This window comes from Stegodyphus dumicola, chromosome 4 (assembly GCF_044657685.1).
Source record: "Stegodyphus dumicola isolate Sdum_Otavi_A_Nest chromosome 4, ASM4465768v1".
Taxonomy (NCBI): domain Eukaryota; kingdom Metazoa; phylum Arthropoda; class Arachnida; order Araneae; family Eresidae; genus Stegodyphus; species Stegodyphus dumicola.
This window is the reverse complement of record NC_140771.1, coordinates 58199163-58218374: the sequence shown is the minus strand read 5'-3', so window position 1 is coordinate 58218374 and position 19212 is coordinate 58199163. Positions and strand designations below refer to the sequence as shown.

General features: G+C 33.5%; 1 protein-coding gene across 1 annotated transcript in view; it reads left to right on the top strand.

Annotated features, from left to right (window-relative positions):
* LOC118182389 (rap1 GTPase-GDP dissociation stimulator 1-like) overlaps nt 1-19212 on the top strand; it is a 110234-nt gene that overhangs the window by 37456 nt on the left and 53566 nt on the right. Inside the window, exons 7-8 of the mRNA XM_085814949.1 lie at nt 13904-14029; nt 18490-18639. Coding sequence (XP_085671075.1) covers nt 13904-14029; nt 18490-18639 — 276 coding nt within the window. The remainder of the gene's footprint in view (nt 1-13903; nt 14030-18489; nt 18640-19212) is intronic.

The following is a 19212-nucleotide window of genomic DNA, read 5'->3' as shown; positions in this document are numbered from 1 at the left end:
GAGAGTAATGTGTGTTGTTTATCCCGTAAATAATATGTCGATTTTCCAAAAGACTTTCGAACGCTTTATATATACTTAATGGGCAGCCCAAGTTATGCAGTTCTTGAAATAGGAATGGCCACCAGATATTACTGAAGGCGCTTTTAATATCTAATGATATAACATTAGTATAATTAGAATTTCTCCGATTATCTTCTGTACGAGAAATTATGTCTTTAATAGTGTCCGCTGAACATTTTCCAGCTTTGTTGTCCACTTAAGTTTAGCGTTGGAGTATAGGAAGAAAGATAATCTATTGGTTAGTAATTTATCATAAACTTTACTCCATGAGTTAAGTAAACAAATTGGTCGATAGGCGTCAGGTAGTTTGCCATTCTTTCCTTCTTTTGAGAACAATGTTAACTTTGCTGTCTTCCAACAGTCCGGTAAAGAACCGCGTCGGAAGAGTTCATTAAGCAACGTTGTTTGAAGTAGCGGATTTGCATAAAAAACTTCTGCTATAATTTCTTTTGGTAGGTGATCTATACCAGGTGCTTTGCTTGGATTTAAGGATTTTATCGTGTATTTCACCTCTTGCTCAGTGAAGGGGATATCATTTGAAGCGCCATAATTATTCTTTAGATTAGTTCGAATTTGCGTATGATACTCTGTGTCATCACTTCTTGAGTCCTTGGGAAAGTGATAGTCCATAAGAAGTTTTATTGTTTCTTATATTGGGCTTGTTTTTGTATTATCTGGTTTCAGTAATGCTTTTAATTGTAGAGGAGTTTGCATATTTCCTTTTGCCATATCATAACGTACATCAAATGGAGTACTTGGACTTAATCATTCTAAATATAATTTCCATGTTCTTCTTTTAGCTGTCATTATCTTTCGTTTGTAGTTAGCTAATTCCTTCTTATAAATTTGTTTATAATGAGATCTTAGTTCTTCATCGTAAGTGCGTTTTTGATAGCGCTTTCTTTGTGCCAAAATTCTTTTTCGTAATATAGAAAGTTCAGGTGTCCACCAAGGGACTCCTTTATGCTGTGTTGTGATATATTTTCCCTTAGCCTTAATAGCTAAATCACAAAAGTCTTGAATACTTTTTGTCCATTTGATGATTAATTCATTGAGATCCACCATATCTTTGATCAATTGTGGGCCAATAGGTCCAAAAAAGTTGCCAAGTTTCTCCTTAAGAAATAGCCAGTCTATTTTAGATAATTTATATTTTGCATGTGAATTTTGTGTAAGATTTTGATATGTGATTTCAAAGTAAATATAGCAGTGATTACTTAAGGTGACGCTGTCCATTACATTCCAATTTTGAATAAAGGCTAAGGAGGATGCTGATCGTGAAGCAATAATATCTATCCAGCTTTTGCCCCGAGTATAGTTGTACATTGGGGGGGGGGCATTCCGGATCATTCCCTACTACTATTCTATCTGCAGTTAAAAATTCTCTAAGTGTGCACCCCCTGGGATCTTCAAATGGGGAGCCCCATAGTTCACTCTTAGCATTCAAATCTCCTAGAATAAGAATATCATGTTCATTATCTAAAAATCGTTCCACTGAATCCAGAAGAGTAATTAAGTATGTCAAGTCAGTAATTGGCTGACTATAACAGTTAAACATAGAGAGTTCTTTGGTCAATCTTTAAAGTAGTAATTATCAAGAATGATAAAGAAAAAGTATTTAATACCATTATTTGTGGATTAACCACAATAGTTGCCGTTTTGGGATGTTGGTCCAATGAGTAAATGACTTTTGTTTGGATTGGAAAGCCGACCGGTTTACCATTTATGCAATATGGCTCTTGAACAAATATTATATCAAAGTCATATTATATCAAATATAATATATTATATCAAATATAATCTATCAAAATATTATATCAAAGACCCTCTTTTGTGAGGGAGCCCACCTATCATGCCAAGGTACCCGAGCACTGGGAAAGTGTTAGAAACAAAATAATATATAATAAAACTATAGAATCACAATCATATTTCGCACGATAATATCATATTTTAATCACATACCAATCACATTTCAAATTTGCTTTCCCCAGAGCAATCACTAAAGACGTTCAGAAAGCTAACAAAGGCAAGATGTGCCATTGTGACGATTTAATATTCTTCTTCAAACCAGACGACGTATGTGAATGAAGACGTGCCTTTATGACGATTTAATATTCTTCAAGCTGGACGACATATGTGAATGATGTTACATGCTACTTGTCCATTCTTCTGATTTTGGACATTGAATCAAAATTCGATTTTGGATTACATTGGATTGGCCAAGATATATATTGGATTATGAGGACTGCCCCGACGTTAGGTAGGCCCATTTTCCCGATTCGTTCATAATTTATTAGTATTACGATTTTAAGCTGTGTTTATACTGTTTAATTCTCATTCATACATACCCTATTTCATATTCATAGTCCTATTTTACTATTTAAAGAACTATGGCTCTAAAATTAGGTGATATCCCATTGATAGCGAATTCTCTTAAATATGGCACAACACGAGTTATTAAATTATTTAATACCTTGCTCGGATATTCCGATTTTGATCATTCTTCGCGAAAGCGAATGCGAAATTTTGCCACATTCCCGGACAGTTTCGATTTGGCAAAATATGAAGAACTTCTATTATAAGATTTCTCTTTATCAGATTTTATATCAGTGGCAAATTTATTACATTTGGAAGCTTCCACTAATAAAGATGTTTTATGTGAAAAAAATTTTCATGCGCTCACTAATCTGACGGATTTTCACAATTCCCTAGATTTTAGTTTTTTATCCAATGACGATCATTCAATTTCAAACACCGACAGTGGACCGACGCATGTAGGTCTGTTCTTCTGTTCCCCCTTCCCCTCCCTCCACGGCGCCAAGCCCAAATCGCGTTGTTTCTTCTGACGAAGTAATAAATTTGAATTCGAGTCGCTCCGGTGTTTATATCAGTACTCCGCAACCTTTTCTCACCTGCGATGCACAAAAAATCTTTCTGGAATTTCGTGGCACACCAAAGAGTTCCGAGTTATCAAGGAAGTGCCGAAAAAATTCAAATGCTGACACACTTACAATCACACACACAACCACACAACAGTGAAATATATAAAAACATTTAAAATAGACATTATTAGGGAAAAAAATTGTCATTTTGTATTAAATACATGATAAAAAATTGCAAAATGTCAAATACATGTATTTGATTGTGGCACACCTATATCCTACTCGTGGCACACCGATTGCAGAGCACTGGTTTATATGACGGCGAACACCAAGATTTGCAAGATGAGTCATGACTTATGGTTTATTTTGAGAGATCTTTCAAACACTTGAAACTTTTCAGGCAATGATTCCTATTCAGTCCATGCTTTTTTCAACAATATAGAGGATAATTTCCAATTATTCCCAAATCTACCGTCCAGCGCGAGATGAGTCATGACTTATGGTTTATTTTGAGAGATCTTTCAAACACTTGCAGACACTTTTCAGGCAATGATTCCTATTCAGTCCGTGCTTCTTTCAAGTATATAGAGGATAATTTCCAATTATTCCCAAATCGTACCGACCAGCAAAAATTAGTTTTTGCAAAACGACTTGTTGTGGGTACTGCTAAAACTTTTTTGTTTTCACAACGGAATCTCAATTCATACGACATGTTTAAAACAGTATTACTTAATGAGTTCTCCGATAAAATTACGTCTATTGAAATTCATAAACAACTCGAAAGAAGAAAAATGCGCTCGAATGAAAGCTGTTTGCAATATTTTATCGCAATGCACGAAATTGTGAATCGTGGTGAAGGTGTTATCGACCAGGCTTCTGTCATTCAGTATACCATTCAAGGAATACTAGGTACCCCATCCGATAAAATTATTCTCTACGGTGCAAAATCATATTCTGAATTCAAGGAAAAGCTACACACTTATGAATCTGTAGTTACGACTAGACATACAAATATCTCTCATCCATCAAATTTTAAAAATACGAATAATGGCCCCAGACGTGGTACTGGACGAAAAAATTCAGACCAACAACATGACATGAAATTTAATAATACTGGTCCATCTAAAACTAAACCACAATCTTGTTTTAACTGCAATGAGGTCGGACACCTCTCCCTGTCTTGTCCTAATCGTTCTCTTGGCCCAAAGTGTCTAACTTGTGGTCGTTTTGGACATAAATCCATGGATTGCCACCCCACTACATCAAATGACACTTCCACTCCACCTGCTGAAGTAAATACAGTACAAACCTCTCACGGTAATATGTGTAAAACTGTTGTTATACTCAATAGCACAGTTTCTGGATTAATTGACACTGGAAGTGAGGTCACATTACTGAACCAAAACACATGGATTCAACTTGGTTCCCCACCACTTTCAAATAATCCTGGAGTGTTAACTGGTATCGGATTCTTGAAAATTCCTATTATTGGCTGTTTTCAAACCATTATCAACATTGATAACCAAGACTTTCCGGCTAATATTAGAGTTGTTCCAAATCATTCTATGCAATTTTCTCTTATTATAGGATGTGACATAATTAAAAATGCTAAATTAACTATTACACCAGACGGTATATATTTTTCAAAACCTCCTGAGCAATGCTTTGAAACTGTTCCTGAATCTTTCATTTTTGCAATAAATGACGATGTTCCAGCTTTTGATATTGGTTCAAATGTTTCCAAAGAAACTCGTGCTGCGGCAGAACGTTTGCTGAATTCTTATGTCCCAAATAAAACAAAGACGACAGATATTAAACATAATATCACTCTATCTGTTGATAAACTGATTTTTCACTCTCCTAGACGCCTTCCTTTTGTTGAACAGGAAATTTTTGACAAACAAATAAATGAATGGTTGAAACTTAAAATTATTAAACCTTGTTCATCTCCATATGCCAGTCAAGTTCTTGTGGTGCGTAAAAAAGATGGTACACCCCGTGTTTGCATCGATTATAGGAAACTTAATCGACTTTTAAAGAGGATAATTTCCTCTTCCTCTTATTGATGACATTTTGGATAAACTTCAAGACGCACAAATTTTTAGTACTCTTGACCTACGTAACGGCTTTTTTCATGTGCCAGTAGCGGACGAAAGTAAACCATATACAGCTTTTGTAACTCACAATGGACAATTCCAGTTTCTTCGAATGCCATTTGGTCTTTCAAATTGCCCTTCAGTATTCCAGCGCTTTATAAATTATGTTTTTCGTGATTTAATTGCCAAAGGTTATGTTTTACCCTATATGGACGATGTAGTTATTCCCATCAAAAATGAAAATGAGGCCATTCATCGTCTCAATCAAGTACTCAAAGTTGCTAGTGAATATGGTCTAGAAGTTAATTTTCGTAAATGTCAATTTCTTCACAAAAAAATCAAATTTCTTGGACATATCGTTGAAGGTGGTAAACTTTTCCCTTCCCCTTCGAAAACAAAATCTGTAATTAACTACCCCGAATCTAAGAGTACGAAAGACGTCCAACGCTTTCTTGGTCTCACGGGATATTTTAGGAAATTCATCCCCTCATATTCTAGCATTGCAAAACCCCTTAGTGATCTCCTTCGTAAGGACACCCCCTTTCAATTTCATGCTGATCAGAAAGCGGCATTTCACAGATTAAAATATTTGCTTTCTCAGCAACCAGTTTTAAGTATTTTTAATCAAAAGAGTCCTATCGAAATTCATACCGACGCATCCATTCATGGCTTGGGGGCAGTCCTACTACAAAAATCTATCAACGATAACAGCTTTCACCCTGTCTACTGCATGTCAAAGAAAACATCGGACAACGAGCGTAAATACACCAGTTATGAACTCGAAGTCCTTGCAATTGTTGAAACTTTAAAAAAGTTCCGTATTTAAGTCCTTGGTTCACATTTTAAAATTATCACTGACTGCATTGCTTTTGTGCAAACTTTAAATAAAAAGGAACTCAATTCGAGAATAGCCCGATAGGTTTTATATCTCCAAGATTTTGACTATGAAATTGAGCACCGTACCAGCTCAAAGACGGCTCACGTGGATGCCCTCAGTCGCAGTCCATGTTGCATGACTATCCAAGACAGTGTCCTTCTCCAATTTCGCAAAGCATAAGAAACCAACGAGCATATTACGGCTATTAAAGCACTCCTTCAAACAACGCCTTCGTATGATAACTTTCTCATTAAGAACAATCTTCTGTACAAAAATGTCAACGGCATTGACTTGCTTGTGGTGCCTGAGAATATGCAAGCAAATGTCATTAAAACAGCTCACGAACAAGGCCACTTCGCCGTAATCCGCACTCAAGAACTTTTAAACAACGAATATTTTATCCCAAATCTGAAAGAAAAAATTGAGCGGTGTATCCATAACTGCATCACATGCATCCTCAACCATCGAAAGCATGGCAAACAAGATGCACTTCTGCACCCCATTGACAAAGACAATGCACCCTTGCACACGTACCATATCGATCACCTAGGTCCCCTTGCCACCACATCAAAGAAATACAAACATATTTTGGCAGTTATAGACTCGTTTACTAAATTCGTGTGGCTTTATCCGACAAAGTCTAAAGACACAGATAAAGTTATCAGTCGGCTGGAATCTCAAAGATCAGTCTTCGGAAATCCTTCACGGATTATCTCTGATCGAGGCCCTGCATTCAAATCCACTGCATTTGCAAACTATTGTGACACACAGAGAATAAAGCACATTCTTATTACAGCTGGCCTCCCACGATTGAACAGTCAAGTTGAGCGTTTGAACTCCATTATTATTGCTGTCCTTTCTAAACTCTCCATAACCAGCCCTGAGCAATGGTACTCCCATGTTCCCGCCGTGCAACAAATTATTAATTCAACTTTTCAATGTAGCATCAATTCCACTCCCTTTGAACTTCTCTTTGGGACTAAAATGAAATCGCAAAACGACATAAACATCGCTGCTCTAATCGACGAGGAGATCAAATCTGCATTCATTCAGCAACATGACAATGTATGTAAGGACGCAAAACAGCAAATCTCTAAAGTGCAAGACGAAAATCGCCGTACTTATAATTTGCGACGAAAACAGGCACAAAAATTTCAACTTCATGACCTCGTGGCTATCAAATGAACTCAGTTTGTCCCTGGTCTAAAACTCAAACAGAAATTTCTCGGACTTTATAAAGTCTCCAGGCGCAAACAAAATGACACATATGATGTGGAAAAGTGTGCATTTTTCGACAGACCATCCAAAACATCCACTTGTGCTGAATACATGAAGCCCTGGTCCAACAATATTGAACGTATCACTTGATTTTTATACAACTGTCAGCATTATAGGTCCTCCTGAGTTTGGACAGATGACACCTGAGAACTTTCTAATAATTTTTTTTTCCTCATATCAACTTTTTAATTCATTTTGTCATACTAATGTTCTTTTTATTTTTAGTTAACTGCTGTGGTGTATTTAATCTATTTTTTTGCTCCATTTGTGTAAGTATCCTCAGCTTTGTACCTACAGATAATTTTTTCATACCTATGTTACTATATTATAATATTTTTTTTTAACTTGATGATATACTATGTTGCTTCAGGCGACGTCACCTGTCCGGTCATGTGGGCCGAATGTGGGAAATGTTACGTCATGATATTCCCTAATCCCCTACTGTGTGACGTATGCATTGCGTCAGCATGTGTTTCCCGCCTTCGGGAGAAGACGAGGATTAGCTGGCGAGCAGAGCAGACGTCGCTCGATCGCTCGTATACCATTTTCATTAATTGTAATCCTAATGTAATCTATATTTGTAAATAGTAATAAATGTGTGTTATCAACTATGATCGTTGCCTTTCCCCACATTTATAAGCCGTTACATTATAATGTTAAACATAGATTATGTTTTCATTAGAATATAAATATTCCATGAGTTTAAATAATAGAATTCGACCTTTTTCCAATAACATTAATTTACACAGAAGATCGAAGTTTAGATTTTGAGGAAATAGTTCTTGTCGTTTACTGTCCAAACTCGGGCAGTCTAGAATCATGTGGAGTGCATCTGCTGTATCTAAGCTGCAAGGACAGCGACTTGGTGGATTTTTGATCTTAAATCTGTTAAAATAACAGGGAAAGGCTCTGTGATTCAAAAGTATCTGATTAACGAAGAAATCATTGAAGTGTGTTCTCTCGGAAATTTTAGGAAGGATCTTGAAGGTATATCTACCGGTTTCTTCTTCTTGCCATCGCGGTTGCCACAGGATGAGGGCTTGTTCTTCAGCTTTACACACTATACTACTAAGTGGAATTTTACAATTAATTCTCTCCATAGAAGATATTCCTTTTTTAGCAAGTTCATCTGCATTCTCATTTCCTCTGTAACCGCGATGGCCTCTTATCCAATGTAATTTTGCTTTAGTTATAAAGGTGAGCTTTTTCAGCTTGTAAAGTGCCATTCTAGTAGACACAGAATCCTGCTCCTGTGCCTTCATCATTCTTTGATCCATCCGTAAATACTTCATAATCTTTATTAGTTGGAAGATGGTCATTCCATTTGCAAGTCTTAATCCGTGATGGGTGAGTATACCATTTATGCACTGGAAAGTCGAGAGCTTCTTGAGGAAAATTAAGATTTTCAAAAGAGAAGTCTGACCATTCTCTTTTAGTCCTTTGAATTGCACTTTCCTGGTCCAATTTGATGTCTAGTGGTATTAGGCCTGCTAGAATCTGCAGGGCCGAAGTTGGGGCCCAGACTAGTACCTAAGTCATTTACAGACAATTTGGCACCTGCTCATCCTACCTGCACACTATGGATTTCGAAGTAGGGACTATGCAGTTTCAGTGGCCCCTTGATTTCTCCGAGTCGAATGGGCCTCATCACTAGAGTAGTTTGACCTGTCCAGGACAGATGTAGAAGGCATTAGAATAATGCAGTTAAAATGAAAAATTGCAGAAGTATCAGTTTTCAAACAGTGAGATGAGAGTGCAGTAGAAATAATAGAAGATAGACATTATGTGAAATAAAAGACAAATGTAAAAGTAAAGAAAATGTTTGTATTGAACTTAAGTTGGCCTTTAATATGAATCCTTGAGTAAATTATGGATCTGATGAAATTTTTGTAATATTTCCAGAACATTGTTATCATTTATGTAATATAGCTTTCTAAATTTAATGTATTGCTTCTGCAGAAGTCTCATTCTTCTTTGCCATTGTAACAAATCAAAAAACAGGAATATGTGCAGCTTGCCTAAATGTTGGTCACATTTAGCTTCAGCTATAGTACTCTACTAGTGAACAGAATTGTATTGATATTCTATTTTGAGGACTGGTTTGTTTGTTTTCCCTTGTTAGACCATTATTTTTTCTGGTTTTTGTGCTACAGACACAATTCCAATGCTTTAGGTTGTTTTCATGAAGAATCTCATGTCATCGTGAAAGCTGATGCTTGTGACAAGAAGTTTTTGAGATATGGTTACATAAATTAGCCGTGATACATGTTCTGCCTCAGTTTTCACGTATAGTGGGTGTCAGTTTCCACTCTGACTTGTTCTGAAAATATTAAAAATTCCTTTTTAATATTTTCAGAACAAGTCAGAGTGGAAAAAGAATATATTAATTTGCTTTCATGCCGAGGTTGCTATTATTTAGTGGTCATCTTTTTATAAATTACAACAGAATTTACCTGCAGTAATAATAAATAGTTTCTTATTATAAAATAGGAAGTACCATGTCCCTGAATATAGATTAGTTTTTCTTGAAACCTCCTATGAAGGATCTTTTCTAAGGGAGGAAGCTGTGGAATGCTTTTGAGGAATGAGCAGCCTAATCTTACTCTGAAATATTAGGCAAAGATTCCAAATTTATTTAGGTTCGTGGTTTTCTTAGGATGTTGGGGAAAAGCTAACAGAAATTTCAACAGTAATTATTTTCTGGGTAGTTGTTTTATTTAAACAATAATTTGTTTATAATGTTTTGTATTTATTTCAAATATTTAGAAAATAATAAGAGATATTCAGTGTTAACAATTATTGCATATCTCTTTAGTTTAGGGTAAAATTTTGGTTTCTGAATGTGTCTTTCTTTCATTCTTCTTGAAAAATGAATTTAGTTTAAGGTGCAATGTATTCAAATGGACATTAAATTCAAAGTAGTGCATTATTATCATCAAGATCTCTAAATTTAGATTTAGAAATCTTTTGAAGGAAATTATTTAATTTTTCATTACTTCCTTTTTAACAATGTTGTTTTTTTAATTATTGATAACTATATAGTAATTATTTCTTAAATATATAAATACTTATTAAGTAATTATTTAAGAAATTTTATGACAGTAATTTCATCCTGTCTTATTTATTTATATGGGTATGGAAATTCTGGGTATTACATATTTCTGGGTATTCTTGATAATTTGGAAAAAAAAACATTTAAAAACCGTTAATCTCTTTAATGCAATCTCAATATGAATGAGTTTGTTTCAAATGAAATCCATAGCAGAAAGACTGTCTAACAGAATGAATGCAAACTAATCTGTAAGAAAACGTCACTTGGGTGACTATGATTACAGTTTTGAAAAGAACAAAGCTAAAAGCAGGAGAATGTAATCTTAGTTACATTATAAATAGCAGTGAAACACAATGCTCTGTGGCTTTACAAGAAGTTGTGTTTTATTTTGCATTTTTACCCATTTTGTAAATGGCCTCAGGCAATTTCCATAGTAATAGAAGTAAATTAATTGCTGATAAATTATTAAATTATTCTTGTAGCGATTGAAAACTTTCAGATGGAAACTAAACTAAACTCAGTAGCGTAACAGCCCTAATGGGCCAAGGCCTGCAGTGCCCGAAATCTGCTTTCTTGACCGTGAGTCCACGGTGTGTAAGCATATGTCCTGAACAAGTGGTCAGCTTGTAGCAGGACCCCCCAAAGATGGTAATTATACAAAGGAAAATAATATTTATCAATGAAAAATTATTATTTTCCTTGTAGTGACTTGGAACCAGGTAAAAATGTGATTTGGATATTGAAAATAAACTGGACCAGACTGAAATTAACAAAACTAACATTTGGAAACATTTCTAAGTGTAGTGGGAATAAAAATATTACTGTGTGTTCCTACAAGTATTTTTAACATTTAAGTCTATAGGTGGGAATTTATTTTTCTTTTTTTTAAGTAGGAATCAATTAAATACTCTAACTAGAATGCTGATAAATTTACTAAATAACTACTAAAAAATCTGTAAAATGAATATTTTATTTTTACAAAAATACTAAATAAATGTATATGTGAATTTAGGCAAAGCCACAACTGTGTGATTGGAATAGATTTTAGTCAAGTATAGATTTTAATGTAGATTTTGAGGGCAAACAGGTATGGATCCCTCTTCATAAGTAAAAAAGTCTGCAACAAAGGTAAAGCTATGCTTGTATTTATACCCAAAAGGTCTTAAGCAAACAAGAATGTAGCTCCATCTGTTAGCAGAAATACTAATTAAAATTGAAATATATTTAATTAATTTAATAGAATTTTAAAAGAATTGGGAAGGACTGGATCGCAATTAAAGTCATCAACTAAACAAGATAAATCTTTGTGAATGTGAAAAGCTTCAATTCACTAGTGGAGGAAGTTATTTGGATAATTTTTGCCGACCGAAAATCAGAAGTGTGATTAAATTTCCAGCTGTGATTAACTATTGAAGATATGGTAATTTTGCCTTTTTGGACATAAGATTCATGCTGCTTGATATGAAACATTAACTCTCTTTTAGTTTGGCCACTATTTTTCAAATTGACAAGATATGCTATAAATTTCCCAAGAATTAAAGTCAGAAATGAAATCTTTAAGCATCAAACTATGCATTTTATCGATTGACAAGAAAATGACATGAAAATTGACGTTCTGAACAATTCATGCAATTTTGTAAGTGATAGAAGGATGAAATGAAAGCATGACAAGTTATTAATGTTTTTTTCTAACAGCAGAATGTCTACTTTGATGGCAAGATGAAAATTTATTAAAGTAGTCGTGGGGGAAAATTCTTAGTCAATGGAAAGTGATCTCAAATAATTGAGTTCATTAGCAAGCAAAGATTCTAAGGAACACACTTTAGAGCGTGAAATACATAAAAGTATAAAAAAGCCATTTTTTGTTTAGATGGGTGACATGACCTAGCATGGGGAGGCAAACAAACAGAAAAGTTTATATGGTAAACTGTAATTCTGAAATTAGATCCATTGTAAATTTTAAGAATGTCAAGGAAATGGAAGGATATCATTAGATTCAGTTTCAGAAGTGAACTGCATGGCTGGGTCAATCGAATTTATGACAGATAAAATCTGGAATAAATCTTCATTATTACTATCAAAAAGCAGGAAAGTGTTATTGATAAAGCTAGAGACAAAAAGATAGTTTCTTAAATTATTTGATGTCAGAATAGTACATGTAAATGTCAAAAAGTACAGGACTGAGGAGATTACCTAGCTAATCATTCAATTTGGTGATAATATTCATTTTGGAAAACGAAGTGAGTGTGACTCAAAGAGACTTAAGTAAGAGGAATTAACTCTTCAGTGTGTGGGAAATGGAATTTTTGACGTTTTATTTCAAGACACTTTATTGTTCCTTGGAACATTAGTTAATGCAGTTTTTTTTTACTTCTGATATAAAGGGACCTGTACCTGTTTGTCCTTGAAATCGGTAGGGTCTTGACTAAAATCTACTGCAAATGCAAAGTTGTTGCTTTGCCTAATTTTATGTTTTACTTTGGCATGTTTCTTTTCTGTCTTTATATCTATGTATATTTAGTCAAACGTTCTTTTCTATGTTTCTTCAAAACAGTAACAGTCATAAATTATCTAGTTGATTAAAATGGATAGTAACTGGATTTGACTGCTGAGCATTCAAAAGTGTAAAAATCTCACCTGTGCAATGTGTTAACTTTTCATCCTTTGCTAAGAATGCTTTGGAAATGATAATGCCTCTGAGGATCTCTCTGAACATATCTAGAAATTATTGTTTAAATAATAATATAGATTCAGATACATACAAGTTTTTGAGAAAGTATGGTTTATATAAAATTTCACTTTATTATTTTATTTTATTATTATTATGCATGGATTTAAACTTTATCTAATCATATGAAGTTATGAAATTAAGCAATAAAATGTATTTGGAAAATTCTCTGTGATGTGTTTCTCTTATGTGTGTGTTTTAACTTTTTCACATTGATAGAGCCCAAATTTGTTCCTCTGAAACATCTGAAATGCCTAAGTATGCGAATTTCAGTTGGAATGGATTTCTTTCCCTTCTCTGCCAAGTAGAATGCCACAGCATAAACAATAAGCTACTTAAGTGAAGTGATTACTTCTCTCTTGGAGATATTTGTGCTTTCTCACCCATTGTGTGCTGTTTTCCCTTAGGACAAAACTGCAAGCATCAATAGCTCTATTATTTTAATGATTTGAGTGCTTCATATTTCTTAAAATAACTAGTTTTAAGGTATGATACTTTTAATTTAGAGGAAAAAATATAATAAGGCATATATTTCAGGAGACGTTAATATTGTAACGTCCTCTGAGCATTTTGAAATGAAGCAACAAAATAGCAGCAAGATGTTTTCTCTATCTGATGAATGAGTAAAATGAGCTATTTAGATGTGGGTCTTCTCCGACTATGGAAGCATTGTTAATGTTAAACAAAGGAGAGGGAAGGTGCATACTTTAGTGGCTTCTGATTGGCATGTCATTTAACAAGTTCCAAAATCAATCAGTCGTGCACTAATGTGATGGGGAAAAGCATGAGGTGGAAAATAGATGCAGGCATTCAGATAAGCTTCTGATGTCTGAATGTACAAGCAATATGGGCACTTTTGCTGTGAAAGAGTTAAACTATAATATATTTTCCTACCTGTTAAAATGCATCATATAGAGTGATATATTTTAGGTAATGGAAGAACCAAAATTCTTGAAAAATCTATCTTGTCTTCCCTGCTGAATCTTCTTGAGAAACCACTAAATGATGATATTATGGATTCACTTCTTGAATTGTTTGGCAATCTTTGTGAAAATGGCAAGTATTTCTTTATGGTTCAAAAATTTAAATTGCTGAAAAATATTGTAGTTTTTTCCCTACTGTATATGTCTTTAAAGATTGAATTTTTATCTGGTAAAGCTTTACTTAAAAAATTTTAATATATATATGAATAATTTATTAACTTAAATAATAATTCTGTTTCTGTAAATTATTCCATCATAGTCACTGAAATTGAGAATGCAGTACAATTTATGATTTCTTGCTTCCTCTCCCCCCCAAAAAAAAAAGAATCTGTTTAAAATATGGAATTGAAGAGTAGACAGATTAAATGCTGAAGCTTATCTTTCGAGTGAGAGTGAATGTAGGATATAATTTTCTGTGTATTCTGAAAATGGGATATACCATATTTATTTGCATTTATTCCTTTAAATTTGTTTTAGTTCAGGGTTTAGAAATCTGTGATTTATTCATACAATATTCCTCCCACAAGAAACTTTAGTTTTTGGAATTTCTCAAATTGATATTCTTTGCATGTACATCTCAAGTCTCTTCATTCAAATTTTGATCCTAGATAAGGCCATTATTTTCTTCCATTCGTGGAGATAAAAAAAATGGAGCTGTAAGTGACAATTTATTATGACATGGCTTTGTGGAGAAAGATTAGTGCTGTCTTTCTTTCTCAGTCTGGAGCAAGGGTTCTCAACCAGGGAGCAATCCCCTCCAGGCGAAGGTGATTTTCATAGTTTCAGAGGTTGAATGTGGTCAGCCTTTTATTTACCTATTAATTTTATGCCTGTTTTAGTTTATGAATATAAAAAAGACTCTTATTTAAGTTTTGATATTTATCAATATTTTCTTATTTAATTTATAAAAAAATTAAAAATAATCTAAATTTAAATAAATGTATATGCATTTTTTGAGTTTGAGAAAGGAGTGGGAATATGGGACAGAAAGGTTTGAGAACCACTGGTCTACAGCAATATTTCTCAAGCCTTTTGGGTTTATGACCCACTTTTACAAAACACTGAGTGCTCAGCACTTCCCTAGGAACCCATATCTTTATTTTTTGCAAAAATATGCATGAAAAATAAAGCAATAATGATAAGAGTGATTTATTTGAATTTTAATCTAATTAAGAGTAAATACACAGTCATGTTTAACTAAATCCTGTAAGGGACAAGAATATATACTAAACAAATCCCAAAATGCATACTATGAGAAGGATAAGCTTGATGAGTTTCAATAAGTTTGTCAATATTTGGCTCCATTTTTGTTAAAAATTTCCAAAATCTTCACAATTAATTATCTACAGTTGGCTTTTAAGTTGACTTTTACTAGTTTTTGGACTTGTTACTGCACTGAACACACATTCCTTTAATTAAGATAATGGGAATGCTATGCAAAATTTCTATACGACATTCCATAATCGAAGATAAGTCTGGAGATACTTCTGAAAAAGCACAGGAAAATGGGTCCAAAAACCATTCAGGTATAACTCCATGTTAAGAATATCTTGAAATCTTTTCGTGAAGTCTAATTCCAGATTTTCCTAATGTTGACAATATTCAGATGAATCTTCACTAGATACACTAGAATTATCTCCATATCGACATCTTATTTTCATGATCAAGATTTCTAAAGTTTTGAAACAAAGTGTTCCAAGTTAGTCAGTATGATACTTAACTTATCAGGTAAACTCATACACCTCAGTAGAACTAACTTATGCCAGGTAATTCAAATTGTTACCGGACATGTTTATCTGGCCAAGCATCTCAACAAATGTAGTGTTGTCAAATCTCCTCTCTGCCCAGCTTGTAAAGAAGAAGCGGAAACACCTTTTCACTTCCTGGGACGATGTCCAGTGTTTTTTGTCCCTAGAAACAAATTCCTTGGGTTTCCTTATATCAGCTTTGATCAAGCCCTTCTATAGAAAGGGCTGTCTGGCATAATAGGGTTCCTGATGTATACTAAACACCTTCAGGTAAGGCGAATTTGAAAGCACAAGAAACAAGCATTGAGACACCCTGTGAGTTCTTCTTCTTCTTCTTCTTCTTTTTTTTTTTTTTTTTTTTTTTTTTGTAAAAGATACTATACAGGGTAAAAGAAACTATACCCTCTCATAGCTGTGTTTTGAAATATAATTTGGAAATAGATATCAAATCTTTATACATCACTTGGCTTAAGAAAGTACCTCTGCCCTTCTTATTTAATTTAAAAAAAAATTAAAATTAAGAAAAAAAATTTTTTATTAGACTCACCATCGCACCCTTGTTTGTCAAGAGTTTGCGTTTGGTGGTTTGGAAGGGATTGAATCGGCTCTTCATCCAATTGGGAAGTTTTAACGATTTACCCGACACCCTGAATTTAGAGAAGGTATCTTTGGCTGATACTATATATTTGGTGTCAGTTTGGGATCTTATCTACTTATTTATTATTGACCTATCATGGTAATTACCATTTAAAATCTTTGACTTAAATCAGGGATGGGCCAACTACGGCCCGCCGGAAGGTTCTATCCGGCCCACGTAGAGAATTTAAATTTTTCCGTCCGAGGCAAATTAAAAGAGATATGTATTATATATCCATCTCCTTTTCTATTTTGTTTAAATATTATTTATTTCTTCCTTTTTTCAAAAGACTGATGATCTTTTTACTCTCTCTATTTTTGTTCTACAAAACATAAAATGACAGAAATAGCAAGCACAGACAGCTTTTAATCCGTAAAGTGTGAGCAGCGGAAGTTCTTTGTTAGTTATAGCTATAGATTGACGTCAACAAGCGTTATCTCTTTCTCGGGGAGCAGACATACAGGAATCCAATTATAGGTGAATTAGACCTCTTAGAAAGAACTTAATCTTAACTTAGTAAATCTTAATATGTTTGCTGGGCAGCTAGCTAGTCTCGTTTGAGGTTAAATTCAATACCCTCAGTAATTGAAGAGAAGCTTAAGAATTATGAAGATGGCTTGAAAAAACTGCATTTTGAGTTCGAACGAAGATGTCAAGATTTCAATGCCATTCAAACAGAATTTGATTTTTTACCATGTTTTTCAACGTAAACTGGGAAGCAGTGAGGTCAGATTTGCAGTTTGAATCGAGTTGCTATCTGACAATCATCTCAAGCAGCTGTTTCTAAATATGCCAAAGTTAGAGTTTTACAAATCATTATCGAAAGTAAGTTTCCCGAATTTCATATCTCACGCCCAGAAAATCAGTGCTATGTTTGCTTCATCTTAGCTATGTGAACAAGTGTTTTCAACCATAAACCTTAGAAAGAAGTATTTCAGAAGTAGATTGACACATGCGCATTTAGCTTCATTCCTTAGAATCAGTACATCACGCCTCGAACCTCAATATAAGTAACTTTTAAAAATGAAATCGCAATTTCAGTTATCTCATTAACATAATTAAATTGTAATACTTGTATATTGTTCTTAAAATTTTAGAAAAATATCTTGGCCCACCAAAAGTTTTGTTTTCGATTTTTGGCCCGCGACCGAAAATGTTTGCCCATCCCTGACTTAAATGATCAAATGGTGGAAGAGCAATGGGCAACATTGCCTAAGCTGTTTTCCTTCTTTCCATAAGAAGGAAGCGCAACTAATGTTATGTTATAAGTTAATCAGTATGATATTTGTGAAAACTTCATCAGTTCAATTTTTTTTTTATTTCCATCCAAATAGTTTTTTTTTTTTTTTCTAGCTTTCTTACACAGTGGTATATGAAATACTCATAGAAAAATATAAATTACAAGTGTTAAAAATATGCTGGAATGAATGGTGTTAAACCCACAACAAGACAATTTGGAGATGAATCAGTTCTGATTAGAATAAATTCCTCAGAGAAAACAGAAGGTTTTATTAAAAAGGGTTATTTTGGAATGGACAGCTTCTTGTGGATTTAAAATCAAAAGGCTTCTGAAGAGTGAATGTGAAGCATTAATTTACGTAATGTTACAAAATATCGAATGATTATAAAAAATATTATTGAAGACAATATTTAACAGTGTAAGCTCTTTTTTCCTCCTTTCACAAACTTTGTACACGGTGTGATTTTTTTTTCTGGTACTTTTCTTTTATTCGGACCAGATTCAGAAATGTACGTGTGTACACACACATACATGCACGCATAATATATACATAAATACCTGCATACACACATACATTTCTGAATCCGGTCCCCTGATAATAGAAAAATACCTTTTTCTTTCAATTTTCAGATATGGTATTGGGGAGGGGACCAGAGATGATTATGTACAAAAGTACAGTAATTTAATGAATTGTCTGATTTTAGATTCTTCAAGAGTTAATAAAATTTTGAAACTGCATCTCTTTTTTGTTTTCATTAATAATATCTTTAACTCTTTTTTTTATATATATAATTGCTGCATGGGTGTACTGTTTTGTGAAATAAGCAATGTTTCTTTTGAGAAAGTGTTGAAATATATGATATAACTATTAAACATATTGATAACTTTTAACTTTTGTCATTCCTTAGATTCAGCAAAGCTAAGCTTAGCTGAGATGGGTCTCTGTGAAAGATTGGTTGAAATTGTCAGAGCACATATAAATAGTGGAAATGTAGTAAATGGAACCTTTAACATCTGCAAAACTGTACCTGATTTGGTCATACTTATATTAACTGGTGGTAAGCCACATTGAGTAATGTTTTTTAAATTATTCGATTTTGAAGAGAGAGATTATAAGTAATTTTATACATGAAAATGAATCTGCCATTATGGAAGAATAATTGTCACTTTGAAGTTTCTGTATTTTAAAGGAAAGGAAAAGAACTGTGACAAAATATTGTCAAATGTTGTGGTATATTGTTCTTGTACAATTATGATATACCATCCAGTGTAATTCTTTATAAGAATTTACAGTAATGCTATCATATTCACAGACAGTATCATCTCTCGGGTTATAGTGAATACTATAAGAAACAAAATAGTACTGATGGTAAATAGTAATTATGGTTAAATTAAATTCATAAATTAATTAAGCATTATTAGCATCATCTAATAAAGTAATAATAATTTATTCTATTCACTGGAGTATGTCACATGCTATATTACTAGATAAAGTAATGTCAGAAAATTATATCTAGGGTGAATGCTGGAAACAAGATTAGAAGATAGTTTTAAAGAAAAGTGTGTATAGAAACTGAAATAAGTCAAATAATGTGATAATCAAGATACCACTGATCTGATACCAAAATATT